The sequence below is a fragment of the Mirounga angustirostris genome, unplaced genomic scaffold (genome assembly GCF_029215605.1).
Source record: "Mirounga angustirostris isolate CCGP_5_RB_7025 unplaced genomic scaffold, mMirAng1.0.hap1 SCAF_6, whole genome shotgun sequence".
Classification (NCBI taxonomy): Eukaryota; Metazoa; Chordata; class Mammalia; order Carnivora; family Phocidae; genus Mirounga; species Mirounga angustirostris.
In genome coordinates this window covers 113,025,257-113,044,228 of record NW_026991714.1, presented here as the reverse complement: position 1 = coordinate 113,044,228, position 18,972 = coordinate 113,025,257, and the positions used below count along the sequence as shown (strand labels likewise).

General features: G+C 38.8%; 1 protein-coding gene across 3 annotated transcripts in view; it reads left to right on the top strand.

Annotated features, from left to right (window-relative positions):
- Positions 1 to 16,533, top strand: part of WAPL (WAPL cohesin release factor) — an 88,111-nt gene extending 71,578 nt beyond the window's left edge. For 2 of the 3 annotated variants that reach the window (XM_045878241.3, XM_045878239.3), the window contains exons 12-19: positions 290 to 366; positions 3,885 to 4,060; positions 4,395 to 4,510; positions 4,882 to 5,046; positions 7,905 to 8,112; positions 11,167 to 11,255; positions 15,553 to 15,648; positions 15,942 to 16,533. In XM_045878241.3, the coding sequence (XP_045734197.1) occupies positions 290 to 366; positions 3,885 to 4,060; positions 4,395 to 4,510; positions 4,882 to 5,046; positions 7,905 to 8,112; positions 11,167 to 11,255; positions 15,553 to 15,648; positions 15,942 to 16,007 (993 nt within the window). In that variant the 3' untranslated portion in view covers positions 16,008 to 16,533. The remainder of the gene's footprint in view (positions 1 to 289; positions 367 to 3,884; positions 4,061 to 4,394; positions 4,511 to 4,881; positions 5,047 to 7,904; positions 8,113 to 11,166; positions 11,256 to 15,552; positions 15,649 to 15,941) is intronic. The other variant, XM_045878242.3, reaches the window with a different exon arrangement.
- Positions 16,534 to 18,972: the final 2,439 nt, after the last annotated feature.

The following is an 18,972-nucleotide window of genomic DNA, read 5'->3' as shown; positions in this document are numbered from 1 at the left end:
TAAGTTAGAGACCGCTCTTTTCTGACATTCAGAGTGATTGGTAATTCGTAACAGTGAATATGTAGTGCGGAGTATGTTACTTACGAGCAAGCAATTATAACAGTGTTTTAATTTTGTAATAAAGGAATAGCTCTAGTATTTTAAATCTCGAACGTGTTGGTTATTCCCTTAGATGACAAGGGCTGATTCTTCCATATCTTTGTCTTTAATAGTACAAGGGATGTATGTTGTATGTGAATGAATGAAAGCTATGGATTGCCACAGTTATTTCGAATTTTTCCCTTTTTAGGTAACAGTGCATAATCCAGAGAATCAAAGCTACTTGATAGCATATAAAGATTCACAACTCATTGTTTCTTCAGCTAAGTAAGTTCTTCTTAAATATTACGCTATTTATTGGGGTGCATGGGCGGCGCAGGTGGTTAAGCATCCAACTCTTGGTTTTGGCTCAGGGTCATGAGATAGAGCACCATTGTTGGGCTCCACACTCAGTAGGAAGTCTGCTTGAGATTTTCTCTCTCCCTCCCTCTCTGCCCCTCCTGCTGTGTGCTTGCTCTCTCGCTCTCTTTCTAAAATATATATTTTTTAAAAATTTATTTATTTATCATGCTATTTATTTAAAGCATTTGAGTTGACCGTAAAGGAAATATGATTGTATCACCTTCCTTCATAAAATACTTCTGTCAAGTTCTGTGAACCAGAAGCAGTACAGTATAGTACAAAAGTTAGGAGTACATATATTGGAGCCAGAATGACTAAATGTGGATCCCAGCCTCTTGTTCAGCCCTGTCACCTTGGGCAAATCATTTACTTGCTACAAGTACTTCAGAAGGGGGATAGTAATTGCATTTACCTACCTGAGGTTGTTGTCACACAAAGAGTTTATATATATGCTAATATGTGTTAAATTATATACATTTTCAAAAATGTTTGTTAAATATTACTTGTATATGTAAAATACGTATTTTAAAATATTTTTTAATGACTTTTTTTTAAAGATTTTATTTTTTTGACAGAGACACAGCAAGAGAGGGAACACAAGCAGGGGGAGTGGGAGGGGGAGTAGGAGAGGGAGAGAGAGAAGCAGGCTTCCCGCTGAGCAGGGAGCCCGATGTGGGGCTCGATCCCAGGACACTGGGATCACAACCTGAGCTGAAGGCAGACGCTTAACGACTGAGCCACCCAGGCGCCCCTGTATTTTAAAATATTTTAAATGATGTTTAAATGTCTCATATATATTATGTACAGTACCTATTAAGGTGTTCATATATATAAAGGCCTAAACAATTCTTAGCATATGGTAAAAACTAAGTATTAGTCCTTATTTTTATTGTAAATGATCTTTTTCTAACCCTCTTCTGTCCTTCATACCTATTTTTCCAGATCTCCACGCAGCTCCCCCTATTTCACACTCTCTGCCCAACTTGGATGACATCAGGCTAATGCTTTCACCTTAGTTCGTGTAAAATTTCCTTGGTTCAAGGAAGTCTTGGTTCAAGCTTAGTACAATAGGTTCTTTCTGGTATCTCCATCCTAGTTCTTGATATTTCTGCCCTAGTTCTCTGGTCTCCAGCCTGTTCAACACAATACCACAGGGGCTTAACTTTTTTAAAATAATCCCAAATGCCAAATCTCTGATTCCTTATTGTCTTTGAATGTATGTCCAAAGTCCTTGGAATAATATCAGAAGCACACTGTAGCCTGACTCAAGTTCATCTGTTTTTTTAATTTCTTATTTTGGTACATTTCAAACATAGACAAAAATAGACAAAATAGTATGATAAATCCTGATGTACATGCTATTCAGCTTGAATAATCATCACCCATGGCCAGTCTTGTTTCCATCTGTAACCCTGTTCATAACCCTTCTATATTATTTTGAAGCAAATTACAGATTTCATATAATTTAATCCATTAAATACTTGAGTATATATAATCTCTTAAAATGGGCTCTTAAAAAGATGTAACCACAGTACTATTTTCATACCCTATAAATTATTAATTGCTTAATATTATATGTCCAGTCAGTATTCAGATTTCCAATAGTCTCAAAGTTCTGGTCGTCTTTAGTTTCCAGTAGATCTGTAGGTTTTCTCTCTCTTTTTTTGCCTTATATTTGTAAATTTTCTACCACATTTAGTGCCCTTAGGGCATGTATTCTAGTTGTTTGTTACCAAGGTTTTATCCTCCCTTACCAAAGAGTATTCTTGCAAGTTAAATCTACTTATTTCTTTAAAATAAATATGTCTCTGGGGGGGGCGCCTGGGTGGCTCAGTCGTTAAGTGTCTGCCTTCGGCTCAGGTCATGATCCCAGGGTCCTGGGATCGAGCCCCGCATCGGGCTCCCCGCTCTGCGGGAAGCCTGCTTTCCCCCCTCCCACTCCCCCTGCTTGTGTTCCCTCTCTCGCTGTGTCTCTCTCTGTCAAATAAATAAATAAAATCTTTAAAAAAATAAAATATGTCTCTGGGGCGCCTGGGTGGCTCAGTCATTAAGCGTCTGCCTTCGGGCTCAGGTCATGATCCCAGGCTCCTGGGATTGAGCCCCTCATCAGGCTCCCTACTTGGCGGGAAGCCTGCTTCTCCCTCCCACTCCCTCTGCTTGTGTTCCCTCTCTTGCTGTGTCTCTCTCTGTCAAATAAAATCTTAAAAAATAAATAAATAAAATAAATATGTCTCTTATATACTTCATGACCCCTGACAAGTGTCTTCCAAAAGGAGGTATTTAATATGACAGTTTTCATTTCTTTCATCGTGAATAGGAATTTTCCATCAGATGTTTTAGAAGTGGCAGTAGAGGTCAGAATTGGATGTTTGTGAAATATCACTCCTCTGGCTTTTTGAACTTTTCAGTTATCATGTCTGATAAAAGCAGAGAGAGTATATTGAAAGATTAAAATGATACACCCCTGCTGTTCTTCCCTCATTTACCAACCCAAACCATGATTTAGTTCAGCACTACTGAAGGCAGTTAACAATAACAGCATGGTTGTTCTGGCTAACATCTTCAAACATCTAAACAACAAATTATTTTAGATTAGACATGAGGAACACCTTCCTATCCATATGGTATGTTTTAAGGCGAGGCTAGAGAGGGATTAGATATAGTGCAGTTTTCTTCAAGGGTTTTGTATGGTGTATATAGTACATGAGGAATCAACTGACAGAGTCAGCTTACTTTGTCTCTCATATAGAGTTTTTTTTAAATTAATGGACCTGGTGATTTAAAGAGAGGCTTCAGGAATACTAGACTCACCTAAGGATTACATTTCCTTGTTATTTTGGATAGCATCTTGAGAATCTTTGGGATGCAGCTGATACCCTTGTATGGCTGCCAGGATACATGTCACTTAAATGACCTCATGTTAAGAAATATGGCTTGCTCTAATGTTTATGAAGTATTTAATACCATCTATATGAGGTTATTTATTATGCATTGCTAACATAAATAATATTCTGTGGCTGCTGAGAGCATGCAACCTAAATGAAAAACATCTGAATGAAATTCAGAAATGCCCAGTGTTAGCTCTTAAAGGTTTTACCTTGTTTGGGGAGGGATGGTGGTAGGTCTGTTGTATTGGAGAGATTGGTAAAATGGAGACAACTTTAAGTAGTATAGATGTAAACTCCTGCATTGAGTTTATAATTTTAACTTTCCTTAGAAAAATTAATACTAAGTTTTCTCAAAATAAAATTTAGCACTTAGTATGGTATTAGACACACTTGGTATATGATTAAATAGTTAATACATTATAACTTCTGGAGTAGAAAGAGAAATTAATTTGGCAGCATTTATGACATTTAAAATATTAAGGTCCAAGTAAGTAGAAATTCTTAGTATAATTAATTTTGTTTAGCATAATAGTCTACATTTTGTTTTCTCTTAAGAGCATTACAGCATTGTGAAGGATTGATTCAGCAGTATAATCGTGCTGAGAACAGCATATGCTTACCTGACAGTAAGCCTCTGCCTCACCAGAATGTAACCAACCACGTGGGCAAAGCAGTAGAAGACTGCATGAGGGCCATCATTGGGGTATTGCTCAATTTAACTAATGATAATGGTAAGTAATATTTTCTACATGTATTCTCACTGAAAGCCTGTATATTACATGCAAAAACAAGTTAATTCCCCTTGTTTCTTTTCTAATGTAGTGATTTTTTCATTGCCATCATGTAATTCACTTACTCACATATAGATGTAACTACTTTTAGGGGTAGTATTTTTAGGACCAGCCTGGTAGCTTGGTTTGGAAATAGTACAGTCAAAAATATATTTCAATAAAGAAATAGCTATATATTTCTAACTTTTAATATCAATGTTAATGAATATTGGTTATTAGTGTTATATAGAAGAATCCATAACAATTTTCACATTGTTAACATTCCTTATTTCAGAGTGGGGCAGTACCAAAACGGGAGAACAGGATGGCTTGATTGGCACAGCAATGAACTGTGTGCTTCAGGTTCCAAAGTACCTACCTCAGGAGCAGAGATTTGATATTCGAGTGCTGGTGAGTTGGAGTGACTGTTTCATGAAGGAGTATTTGATCTATTGAGATGAAAAAAATTTCATCTTTGTTTTGGGTTTAAGAACCAACTATTTGATACATGGTGGATTTCACTGGATTCCTTGTGAACATACCTTATTGTACAAAAGAGAGCTATGAAGGGTTCTGTGCAAAAATTAAAAGAACTAAAAGTAGTGATTTTTAAAAAGTGGTGAAATCATTGGGAAGACCATTATCTTACATACTGGTTTTTAACCATTTAGTGGGTGGTAGTACACTGATTAGGTTTCTAGCTGCCAACAAAAGTTATGTATATTGTGTTGATGTGCTTTTAATTCCCACCTGTGGTAATAAGCATGTTTTAATTTTTGTAGGGCTTAGGTCTACTGATAAATCTAGTGGAGTATAGTGCTCGGAATCGGCACTGTCTTGTCAACATGGAAACATCATGTTCTTTTGATTCTTCCCTCTGTAGTGGAGAAGGAGATGATAGTTTAAGGATAGCTGGACAAATTCATGCCGTTCAGGCTTTAGTGCAGGTAAGGAACAACTTCAAAACAAGCTAACACCTTCAGTTTTTTGCATTGTCCAACTTCTTCATCAGTTGCACCTCCCTCCTCTCTCCCTCCCTCCTCCCTTTGTGTGTGTGTGTGTGTGTATGTGTCTGTCTGTCTGTCTCTCACCCTTATCAGTTCACTGAGAAGTAGGTATATTGGGTTAGAATTTATACCTTTCTGTCCTTTACTGCATTGACAGTTAACTGTAATAATCACTCGTTAGGCATTGATAGTGAAAAGGAGAAACAGGCATATTTGTTGATAAATCAAAAGATTATTGGTAACAAATTGGGAATCAAGTCCCATCCCCAATCCCGTGCAGTTCAGGTCCTTCAAGCATTTACTTCCTGGTCTGATCTGTGTCTAGTACTTTGTGTTCCTAAGTATTGGGCCATACTTTTCCCCTTTTTGGGGGTGAGGGAATACTTTTCAAAGTATGTTTGTGGAGTAATTTCCTGGCTTAAGAATTGTGTCAGGGGGTGCCTGCATGGCTCAGTCAGTAAAGCATCTGCCTTTGGCTCAGGTCATGATCCCGGAGCCTTGGGATCCACCCCAGCATCAGGCTCCCTGCCCAGTGGGGAGTCTGCTTCTCCCTCTCCCTCTGCTCCCCCCACTTCGTGCTCTCTCTCAAATACATGAATAAAATCTTAAAAAAAAAAAATTGTATCAGAGTATGTATATTTAAAATTTGATGTGTCGGATGTTACAAGAAACTGATAAATTATTGGACACTAAAAAAAAAAATTTTTTTTTTTAAATAAAAATTGAGGGACACCTAGGTGGCTCAGTTGGTTGAGTGTCTGCCTTCAGCTCAGGTCATGATCCCAGGGTCCTGGGATCAAGTCCACATCGGGCTCCTTGCTCAATGGGGAGCCTGGTTCTCCCTCTGCCTGCTATTCCCCCTGCTGCTCCCCCTGCTTGTGCGTTCTCTCTCTGACAAATAAAATAGAAATCTTTAAAAAAAAACTAAAGATAAAATTGATATCTCTGTGGGGTACCTGGCTGGCTCGGTTGGAGGAGCATGTGCTCTTGATCTCAGAGTTACGAGCTCAAACCACCCCACATTGAGTGTAGAGATTAAATAATCTTTTAAAAAATGAAAATAAAAATTGATGTCACCTGATCCCAGCCAGTAAACATAGTCTCTCTCCTCAGTTTACACTTTTCCCAAAAAACTGCATGTGAGTTTTTGTTTCTTGATAATGGTGGGCATTGTAGTTATTAACTTTTTTTTCCAGTCTAATAGGTTCCTAACTACCTTTGTTATTTCTTTCCTTAAATGACAATTTGCATATGTTCAGAATTGGTAATGAACTGTCCATTTTATTGTTTCTGAAACCTTTGCTACCCTGTTAATCCTTTTGGCCTTTTTGAAACTAGTAATCCTTGAAAGAAGTAACCCACAACAGCTTGATCTTTTCCTGAGTCATAACTAGGACCCCATCATTCTCTTCTCAAATACTTTGAACTCAGGAGTTCTTTTATACTATTAAAAATTATTAGGGACTCAGAGAATTTTTGTTTATGTGTGTTCAATCTATTGATATTTACTGAATTTGAAATCAAAACTGAGAAAATTAAAATTATAAAACAAAGACACTCCTTCCATTAGCCATCAGAGCAGTAACATAATCACATAGTATGTAGATCCTGGAAAACACTATACACTCAAGAGAGAATGAAAGAAGTGATTATTATGAATATGATTTTGACCTCACAGATTCTACAAAGGGGTTTTGGGGATCCCGAAATTTTAAGAAATTTTAATACCACTTTTATATAAAGCTCAAATTTTATTTTCTTAAGGATATTAAAGTTTATATACCACTCTTCACTATGCTCAGCAAACTTTTGAGGCCTGCTGGGCATTTGATTTTCAGGTAGTTGTTTTTAGTAACTTGGAGTTTTTCCCAAATCCTATCAATAAATGCTTTCCATACATTCAGCTCTGTACCAGCAAGCACAAGGAAAATTAAGTACATGAAAGCAAGGAATCCAGTGGTTCCCTTTTGACTTAGTTGTCACTGTGTTCTTCCATTGTTAATAATAGTCGAGGTCCAGTTCTGAGTCCTCTTGAGACCTTTTGCTTTTTATTTTTACTGGTGCTTGTTTATCTCTTTATTTTTTTAATATCTACCTATCTATGAGAGAGAGCAAGCCGACAGGGTGGGTGGCGGGGAGGGGCAGAGGGAGAGAGATAATTTTTTTTTTTTTAAGATTTTATTTACTTACTTGTCAGAGAGAGAGCACAAGCAGGGGGAGTGGCAGGCAGAGGGAGAAGCAGGCTCCCTGCTGAGCAAGGAGCCTGATGTGGGAGTCAGTCCCAGGACCTTGGGATCATGACCCAAGCCGAAGGCAGCCTCTTAACCGACTGAGCCACTCAGGCATCCCTTGTTTATCTCTTTAAATTTCTTTTTAAAGAGGCCATGTTGCTTTTCCCCAATATTATGTAGTTTTATTTAGTGTCTTTTCTTTCTTAATTTATTTAGTTTGCTCAGGCTTTAAAAAATTCTTTTACATCAAGTTTGTAATTTTTGCTTGAAATATCCTGTCATTATCCAATTTAAGGGCAAGTGTTAAGATTTGCATTCTTACAAACAGAATGCCTGTATCATTATTAGATACATTTAGTTTACTTGATTGAATCCCAGCAGCATTTATACTTTCCTTTTTGCCTTCAGTTGGTTGTAGAGCAAACGCTTTTCTTGTTAACTTACCCCTTTTAACCAGATAGCATGCTTCTTAGGGTTAGTGATTTTAAAAGCAAACATACCTTATATTTGGGTACATACATGTTGCTTGGTGTTCTTTTAATAATCTTCAAAAATAATTTTTATCAGCTTTTCCTTGAGCGAGAACGAGCAGCCCAGTTGGCAGAAAGTAAAACAGATGAATTGATCAAAGATGCTCCCACCACTCAGCATGATAAGAGTGGAGAGTGGCAAGAGACAAGTGGAGAAATACAGTGGGTATCAACTGAAAAGACTGATGGTACAGAAGAGAAACATAAGAAGGAGGAGGACGATGAAGAACTTGACCTCAATAAAGGTACATTTATTTTAAGTCATGTATTCAAATTGAAAATGTTTTCTCCCTCTGAAACTTTAATTCATGTGTTGTCATAATCTTGCTATTCTTTTTTTTTTTAATGATTTTACTTATTTATTTGACAGCGAGAGTAAGCACACAAGCACGGGGGAGCAACAGAGGGAAAGGGAGAAGCAGGCTTCCCGCTAAGCAGGGAGCCCGATGCAGGGCTTGATCCCAGGACCCTGAGATCGTGACCCGAGCCAAAGGCAGTCGCTTAACCTACTGAGCCACTCAGGCGCCCCTTGCTATTCTTTTATGACCTCTCGAGTTCAGTGCAGACAAGCTTTAGTATTTTTTTTTTTTTTAAGATTTTATTTATTTGACAGACACCGCGAGAAAGAGGGAACACAAGCAGAGGGAGTGGGAGGGAGAAGCAGGTTTCCTGCTAAGCAAGGATCCTGATGTGGGGCTCGATCCCAGGATCCCGGGATCATGACCTGAGCCGAAGGCAGATGCTTAACAACTGAGCCACCCAGGCGCCCCCAAGCTTTAGTATTTCAGTGCTCATAGATAGTTCTTTGCTGGCTTCCTAGCAGTGAGGAAGGTGCATGTGCAGTGCCGGAAAAGTCTCCCTTTCCTTCCTGCTCTGGCCTTTCATTACTCACCTGAAAAGAGAGTGGTTCAACAATAGGACTCCTAAAGGTTTTTACAGTTTTGAAATTTTGAGATTCCTGTATGAGCCTCACTTTATAAATTGAGATCTGGTTTTTTTTTTTTTTTCTTTTTAAGATTTTATTTGTTTGAGAGAGAGCATGAGTGGGGGAGTTGGGTTGGGCAGAGGGAGAGGGAGAAGCAGATTCCTCGCTGATCAGGTAGCCTGATGGTGGGACTCGATCCCAGGATCCTGGGATCATGACCTGAACTGAAGGCAGATGCTTAACCAACTAAGCCACCCAGGCACCCTAAATTGAGATCTATTACCATATCATCATAAATTACAGTAATAGTTCCCTTTTTTAAAGATTGATTTAATGTTGTTAGTCTCCATACAGTACATCATTAGTTTTTGATGTAGTGTTCCATGATTCATTGTTTGCATATAACACCTAATGCTCCATGCGATACGTGCCCTCCTTAATACCCATCACTGGGCTAACCAATCCCCCCACCCCCCTCCCCTCTAAAACCCTCAATTTGATTCCCGGAGTCCATAGTCTCTCATGGTTCATTACGGTAGTAGTTCTCAAATGGTATGTAGTAGCTTGCAAGCACAGTAAGGAATACACTGAAGGAGACATTACATTTATTATCTGTTGTCAGCAACTGGTATTGGATTACTGTTTATGCAAGTACTACAGGATAGCCATTTGTCACTCAAGTTACGAAATTATATGTTTAGCCTCACGAAGCTAGGAAGCACGTCCCAGCACATGTCTTTTTCTGAGCCTAGTCTCTTTCTCTTACGCCCACTTTTCCACTAATGCCATTAGTTCTAATATTGTAAGAAATTGCTGTTTCTTTTTCTAAGTGTTCATGTTCCCTTTGGAATAGTATTTTTGGTTGCTTAGCAGTCTTTTTTAATAACCGCTCTATTGGGGTATGTGTTAGCTTATGAGGACTGCTGTAACAAAGTACTGTAGACTGAGTGGCTTAAACAACAGTTCTGGAGGATCAGCGTGTCAGGGTTGGTCTCAGGCTTGTCTCTCCAAGCTTGGATTGTAGGTGGCCATCTTTTGCCTATCTTTTTAGATAGTCTTCCCTCTATGTATATCTTTGTTCTAATCTCCTGTTATGAGGATGGCAGACAGATTAGGACCCCACCCCAGTGACCTCATTTAAACTACCTCTTTAATTAAATACCCAATCTAAGTGTAAACATACCCTGAGGTACTGGGGGTTAGGAGTTCAGCATATGCAGGGGGTGGGGCCATAGTTCAGTCCATAACAAGGTAAAATTCACCCTTTGAAAGTGAACAATTGAGTAGTTTTCAGTACATTCACAAGCTTGTGCAACCATCACCCGCATTTTCATCACCCCCAAAAGAAACCCCATACCCATTTAGCAGCCATTACTCCCTGTTCTCCCCTCCCCAGCCAGTGGCAACCACTAATTCTGTCTCTGGATTTGCCTTATTTTGGACATTTCATGTAAATGGAATAATATGTAGCCCTTTGTGACTGGCTTCTTTCACTTAGCCTAATGTTTTCCAGGTTCATTCCTGTTGTAACATGTTACTAGTACTTAATTCCTTTTTATAGCCAAATATTCCATTGTAGGTATGTACCACACTTTATCTGGTTATCAGTTAATGGATGTTTGGGTTGTGTCCACCTGTGGCTCTTATGAATGATGCTGCTGTGACATAGCATTCATGTACAAGTTTTTATGTGAACATATATTTTCACTTCTCTTGGGTGAAAGTGATGGATTATTTAAGTCAGTGTTTAACATTTTAAGGAACTACCATACTCTTTTCCAAAATGACTGCTTCATTTTACATTCCTACTGGCCATGTTTAAGGGTTCTGGTTTCTCCAAATCCTTACAAATAGTTATTTGTCTTTTTTATTTTAGCCATCCTAGTGGGTGTGAAGGTATATGTCACTTGATTGGCAGTTCCCCGTTGAATAAATGGTGTCAAGCATGTTTTCACGTGCTTCGTGCTTATTGCTCATTTACATATCTCCGTTGCCTCTTCACTTTCTTGATGGTGTCTTTTGAAACACAGAAGTTTGTTTGATGTTCGGTTTATCTAATTTTGTCACTTTTGGTTTTGGTGTGGTATCTAAGAAGCCATTTCATAACCCGAGGTCATAAAGATTTAGTCCTTTATTTTTGTTTAAGAGTAGTTTTATGGTTTTTGTGCTTATATTAAGGTCCCTCGTTCATTTGCATAATTTTTTGTTCATTTGTGTGGATATCCCATTTTCCTAGCACCATCTATCAATGTTTAAGGAGTTCTGAAGAAAAGATAACTAACAGAATTGTTGGTGTTCTGGGTGGGGTTGTTTTTTTGTTGTTATTTTGGTTTTGGTAATACACTGTAACAGTTTTGTGTTTAAATATTCTCAGCCCTTCAGCATGCTGGCAAACACATGGAGGATTGCATTGTGGCCTCATACACAGCACTACTTCTTGGGTGTCTCTGCCAGGAGAGTCCAGTAAGTAATAGTTCAGTATTGTTTTATGTGTCTTAAAAAGATTGCATTGTGACAACTTTGTACCATTACCTAATTAACTTATGTATTACTTTATTTTCCCCCTCATGTTAAAACTTTCAAATATTTGGTAAACTTTTTTATAATTGTTTATTTTTTTTTTTATTTGGTAAACTTTTAAAGGTACATTCTAAAATTAGGAGTAATTGGGTTTAATGAGAAAGTTTTTGATTGATGGATGAATTGATTCACATGGCTTTGGTTGAAGTAAAAGCATAATACAAAACCTGTGCTCAGCTGGCTTAAGATGGAAAAGCGTAGTCTCAGTGATACTATCAAGGACTCAGAAAATTTATCTTTAGACCCTACTGTCCTCTGCATGTTGTCTTGTACTAGGTCTCCTCCTGGCCCTATGCTGTCTGTGGCTGCATGTCTCATCTAGTTAAATAATGTCCAACAGAAGGTGGCTTCTTGTCTGTTTCTTTTTAAGAGCAGTGCTCTTTCCCCCTAGGATCCCTCCACACTCACTGCGCCAAGTAGACTTCCCCTTATCTTGGCCAGCATTGGCTCACATGGCTTTTGTTTGAACCACTTGCTGGCAAGGAAAATGGGATTACTATGTGAAGATTTAGATTATGATGATGTAAGTTAGAAGTATTAGTGTCCAGTTGGTGGGGCTGAGTTAGCACGGAAGCGGACAGTTCTGGCTACTGGGACGGTCATTGGGAGGACTTTCTTAGGGAAAGGTCTAGTGGAAGAGCCAGATTTTAAAATGAAAACTTTAAAGTTCTTTTCCTTAGGAACCAAGGGCATTCAGGAGGCAAGAATGGAAGTCTATTCTGTAGTGAAAGGGTTAGCTTCTCTTTTGTGGTGTTTGGTTTTTTCTGACTCCCTATCTGTCTCTTCCATATTTATATTATAGTCAAGCTCTGATCTAAATGCACAGTAGCCTGCTCCACTGTGGCCCTTACTGGCACCACGGCTTTCAGGAACAAGACCAGAGTTCTCATCATGGCTGTGCAGGCCCTGCAGGATCTTTATCCCCTTTCCTGGAATCTTTTCAGCTCAGTCCTTTTCCTTATTTCCTTAAATTCAGAGATTTTAAGGGCAAAGGGGAAAGAATGGGCATACTATTTGAATTTAATGATTTTTAGGTATTCTATTTTGCACACACCCTAGTTTCGGGTATGTTCTTAAATAATGGGTCTAGACATTAACATATGATACTAGCACATGTGATTTATCTTTGGCCATTTTTCTCATGTAAATAAATTCCTATTCATATGTCTCTCAAGATTTTATTTATCTAATTGACAGGGAGAGAGAGAGAGAGACAGCATGAGAGGGAATACAAGCAGGGGGGGTGGGAGAGGAAGAAGCAGGCTTCCGGCTGAGCAGGGACCCCGATGCGGGGCTCGATCCCAGGACCCTAGGATCATGACCTGAGCCGAAGGCAGTCGCTTAACCATCTGAGCCACCCAGGCGCCCCTGTCTCTACTCTAAAGAGATCATAGGGTCCTTAAGTTCTGGGCAGTGTTGTGAATTTGTAGAACTCTAGATGTCTTTTTTTTTTTTTTGTTAAGATTTTATTTATTTGACAGAGAGAGACACAGCGAGAGAGGGGAACACAAGCAGGGGGCGTGGGAGAGGGAGAAGCAGGCTCCCGGCCGAGCAGGGAGCCCGATGCGGGGCTCGATCCCAGGACCCTGGAATCATGACCTGAGCCAAAGGCAGACACTCAACGACTGAGCCACCCAGGCGCCCCTCTAGATGTCTTTATTGCCTTGGGGTGGGGTCATTATTAACCCCAAAAAACTAGTTGATACATAAATTGTAAAGGAAATTGGTTTGCTGAATAGTGTAAGTGGAAGAGAGACGAGAAAGCAGGTGGTTGTACCAAATGCTGCTTTATGGTAAAGGGCTGCATGCTTAGGAAGCCCAGGGGATTGGGTCTTCTTCCATTGCACACCATGCATCTGGTGCATTGCAGTGGTCAGTCTCCTCACTGGTCTTTGTCTTTCCTGCTCTCTTGAATCCATTCCTGACATCTTGGACACTACCACCACAGCTAACTTCGCAAAGAACACATCTGATCACTACTCTTACCAGTCTTCTTGGCTTTCCATCATTTAGGGAATCACCACTTTGTTTACTACTACAAGTAAAACTTGTTAAAACTGCTTCTACTTTTTCTAAATCTGTCATACCTGTTGGGTATTTTCTAAATTGCCCAAATAAGCCATGCCATTTCTCATTTTCTTTTTTTTTTTTTTTAAGTAATCTCTGTACCCAGTGTGGGGCTTGAACTCACAAATCTGAGATTGAGTTGCATGCTTTTCCGAAAGAGCCCCTCTCATTTTTTCTTTTTGTACCTGCTGTTCTCTGTTTAAAAACACATGCTATGACTGTCCTTCCCATGCCCCAGCCACTGTATGTTGCATTCTGTAGAGTATTGATAAAAAAGGGTTTGATTATTGAGGGTTTCACTGAAAACCTAGGGTCTAATCATTGATTTTGTATCATAGCAATGCACTTTTCTACTGAGCAGCCTTCATAGCCACCATATTCCTACCATCGTGCTGTCATGCTGCCTTCCTGGAAATTGTTTTTTAAAGACTTTTTTTTTTTTTTTTTTAAGATTTTATTTGACAGAGAGACAGTGAGAGGGAACACAAACAGGGGGAGTGGGAGAGGGAGAAGCAGGCTTCCCGCTCAGCTGGGAGCCCGAAGTGGGGCTCGATCCCAGGACCCTGGGATCATGACCTGAGCCGAAGGCAGACGCTCAGCGACTGAGCCACCCAGGTGCCCCTAAAGACATTCTTAAATCCAGCTTTCCTTTAGCTCTGTAGTTTCCATCGGGATTGCCCTTATAACATTCACCACTTCAGTATATTTTTTAAGCATTTTGTAAAATCTCTGTGTTTTAGCTGCAGTGTTAACTCAGTAGGAGTAAATTTGCACTCCACCTCACAGCTGGGGATGGGTAGTGGCTTTTGGTGGGAACGTGGCTCACTTAGAATATGGGTGATTGATATTGCATAATTACTTTAGTAACGTTTATTAGATCTTTTCTGAAACTGTATTCATACTATTTTGTTTCTTTATAATTACAAAAGTATGCTGACAAGAATTTAAAAAAAAGGGAGAGGGAGGGGTGCTTGGGTGGCTTAGTCAGTTGAGCCTTCTACTCTTGATTTTGGCTCCGTTCATGATCTTTTTTTTTTTTTTTTTAAAGATTTTATTTATTTGACAGAGAGAGAGCACATGAGAGGGGGGAGGGGCAGAGGGAGAAGCAGACTCCCTGCCGAGCAGGGAGCCCGATGCGGGACTCGATCCCGGGACTCCAGGATCATGACCTGAGCCGAAGGCAGTCGCCCAACCAACTGAGCCACCCAGGCGCCCCTCTGGTCATGATCTTGATCCAGATCAAAGCCCCCACCACCCCACCCCCTCCACTCACCCCCACCCCTGGTCAGGCTCCATGCTGGGCATGGAGCCTGATTAAGATTTTCTCTCTCTCTCTCCCCCCCACCTCAAAAAAATAAATAAAAAGGGAGAGAGGGGACCAGTGGCAAATTCCTTAAAAGCATAATATGTAGTCTTTTTCCCTGCCCCCAGCAACAAAAATCAGAAACTCCTCCCGCCTTGTGGCCTAAATCTCAGGACAAATTTTCTTTTGTGCTTTTTTGATGTAGGTGAACATACTTAAAAGAGCCTTTCCTTTTATTATTTATCTTTAAAACATTGAAAAAATACATTGAAATAGAAAAGGGTTTTAAGCAAGTTATATATTTTCCATGTGGCAGATTGGTTATATATATACATAGTGCTCTCTCCTGGCATTGCTGACATTCTCTCATGAAACTAGATTATCTTTGGAAAGATCTAGTTAATTCCTGGCCTACATAAGAACATGAGGATTTTTGTTACTCCATAAGCACCTTGGGTACGTTCTCACTTTCCGCCTCCTTTTCTTGACACTGCTTCCCACCCCAACGCACACACACTCAACAGTGCATTTTGTTCTTTCAGGCATTTTTCTGTATATTTACAAAAGGAAATATGGATACAAGAGTAGCTTTTGCCAGTTTTACCTTTCTGAGGATGGGATGGGATAGGGAATGGACAGACACACACAGTTTAGTAGGAGGGTGGAAAAGGAAATGGCATGTTAAACAAGGAGTTCAAGGACCTCGTAGAAGTTTGGAAGAAGATATGTGCCAAAACTAGCAACACAGTGCAGGGTGCAAACTCCGGTTTTCTGCCACCTGACCAGTATTTCTTTGATCTCTTTTCTCAGATCAATGTGACCACTGTGCGAGAATATCTGCCAGAAGGGGACTTTTCAATAATGACAGAGATGCTCAAAAAATTCCTGAGCTTCATGAATCTTACTGTAAGTAGCTTCTGTTGCAGCTTCTGTGGTCATAAATATGATGCATTAATGACCGTAGAAATGAAAATACTATGTGGCCCTCGTGACTAGAAGCAAAAAGGGATTCTCTTGTGTTCTTTTTAAGATAATTATTATGGCCAAATATATTGATACTCTGTTATCAAAGCTACAATTTAATATTAGTGTGTTTTGATTCATAGTGTTCAGTTTAGTGAAGCTAAAAAATTTAAGCTTTGATTTGATGCTTGTTAAAGCAGTATTAACTGTTACTTCCTCTCTCCGCCTCCCTTCAGTGTGCTGTTGGAACCACAGGCCAGAAATCTATCTCCAGAGTGATTGAGTACTTGGAACATTGCTAGCTGCTTTACCTTTGCTTCAGGTGCTCGGTAATGCTGGAGCTATTCTTAGACAGAGAAAAGTCATGAAAGAAGTCCTTGAAGATAAACCAAGAACATTCATCAGTATCATTCATGTTTGGATTTTTAAGGCCACCTGATTTCTTCATCATGCATTCTGCATTTGCTAAATGACAGTTACTACATCAATCTGCAACTATCAAAAATGAGGGAAAAGGTTCAGGCTGTTAACAATTCTGTGCAGTATTTAAATACACTTACTTTGGCAGAGTTTATAGTCTCCCCTGTCCTCTTGCTTTATTCTGGGCAAGTTGTAAGGGGAGAGTTTGTGCTGCTCTTAGTGCAACTGCTGTGTGTGTTGAGCCACTGTTGTCATGCCAGCCAGGTGCAGAGGCAGCTTAGCTACTGAGGTATCGAATGTTTTGAGGACATTCTAGACAACAGCTTAGTTCCTTTTTCAGGCTCATTTGCTTTTGCTTTTTTGTTGAATGATTCCAATCGTAAATAAAGCTTTTAATAATTTTGTGAATTTTTTTTTCGTTGTTGTTCCCTGAACTACTGTCTATATTTAAAATTAGATGGAATCCAAAGACACAAGGGATTGATAGTATATTTTTTTATTTTTGATTTGGTTTGGGTTGTTGAACTATTTTTCACTTTTGAGACCATGACCATATTATCATACCATGATGAATCATAGCTGTAGACACAAGAAAACCAACAACAGTTTGAGGGAATATTATGTAAGATGATGTGCCCTGTTAAAGGATGAAGCAAAATAGACAAACCCAGGGTAGTTTCAGCTTAATGCTAGAGGCGGCTCTTGAAACATTAAGTTTTGAGGGGGGACTCTCTAGATATATTTTCTAATGTTCAGTACAGTAAATATAAGGAAGCTAAAACACCAATGTGGAATTCATGTTTCCAGATAATGTGTATATTCTTCTATAGAGTGACAGGATCAAATGCATAAACGCAAAGCCTTAAATTGCTGGTTCAGAGAAGATCCTTTTTTTCATTCAGATTCTTAGTTCATAGAACAGTGTGTTTGGAAAACAGTCATGGAACACACAAAACACATTTTATATATTTCACAACATTGCAAATCTTTCTTGTGTTAATTATTGTTCAGACCACTGGTTAAACTTTTTTTTGGTGATTGGGCCTGAATCCAGGCTTTCCAGAGATCTCTTTCATTAATACTTTTAAATACCTTTCAGGTAGTTATATCATGTTTCTTCATTGGATTTGTAAAACTTGAAGCCATAAAAATATTAGTTTGGTGTGTATTGAGGAAAATAGCTGAAAGTCTAATTGTTACTCATTTAGACTTTGTTATTTCCTTGTATAAAGTGACAAATCGGGGCTCTTGTATCAGTGCCAGCTGTAATGTTTTTTAAATGCAGTGGCTGCCTTCTATTGTCTTCCTATTTTTGATAATGCAGATTGTTGGGATATCTATAAGGAAGTAACTGATTCCAGGCAAATTGTTTTCTTCCTCCTACCCACCCAACCCCCACACATCACCTTTTAACAGCATAGTTATGCCAGTGTAACTTGGGAAAGATTGAGGTTTTATTTGCCCTGAGTATAAAAGCTAGCTTAGCAGACTGTTTTAAAAGTATATCAATAAATGATATTCATAAAACTGAATTAGGTATATTTTGTTTAATAATTTTAAAGTGCATTGATATTTATTAATCATTGGATTTAGGAAAAGGAACAGATTTTTGGTAAAACTGACTTGTGGCAGATGGTAAAGAATATTACAAAATGTTTGGATGAGAACAATCAGGGCGAACTACATTTTTCTGTTACACTGGTAATCATTTGAGAATTGATTTACCTCAGTGTTTAACAGTTTTTTGTTTTGTTTTGTTTTTTAAATAATAACTAATTGTCAAGCACTGATAGAAATGCAGACTTTGGTGGGGGGTGGTGGGGGAGAAATCACCTCACCAGCTGCAGTGCATTTGTGTGTTTTTAACCCTCGGAGAACTCTGCATTTTAGGGTACTTGAGGCTGACTTGCAAATTAAAGTTTTAAAGTAACCTTTTTTTCCATTGTAAATATTTCTGTAAATACTACCAATTGGAAATTAGAACAGTAGAGTACTTTTCTGAATCCAATCCTATTTTTATTTTATACAGTATTTCTCAGCTGTGATCTTTGGAGCAAAAGCCAACGGCAGGAAAAAAATAGTTTGTACCAGTTTCATGAAGTATGTCTTTGGGTTTTTGTAAATAATTTTAACTCAAATAAAATTGCTACTTTCAATACACATGTTGTCTTTAACATAAATCTATTGAACTGTTTTGGAGGAAGAAATCTCATGAACTTGATATAGCTGACTAGGGAAACAAGGTGTTACGTGAATTTCCCTTCAACATACACATAAAAACCAATTTTTATTAAACATTATGTACTTCTCCATGTTTTTAATACTTCTCTGAATGTAATGTCAGCTCTCAGAAACTCAGGTTCATTAATGATGGTGGTTTTCTGCTTGTATAGTTATGCCCTTGATGTGTATTTTAAGTTAGTTGCCTTAGTCTTTTTGCCCCTCTGAGTATGACACAAAACTTTATTTTTTTACAGTTGCTTTTTAGTTTTTCAGTTTTCTTCTTATCAGACTTTTAAGTTTCCTGAGTGGAATACAAGTGGTTTCCTTAACCTCTCCTCATTGCTTTTAATTACAAAACTAGATTGAAGGGTGTCTCCTTTGAGTTCCCATTCCAGCCATAAACAGTGTATAACCATGTTTAAGAGTGCAGACTGTGGCTCTAGAAAGACCTAAACCACACACATACCTTTGGAAAACAAGTGCTGATGTATGTTCGAGCAATTTCCCAGACAATTATCCTGCTTACTCGGCTAGAAGATGGGGCTCTTGCTTGCTTCAGGGTTGTGAAGACTCAGTGAAACCATGCATGTGAAGCAGTAGCACGTAGGTCCAAGTAAATGGTAG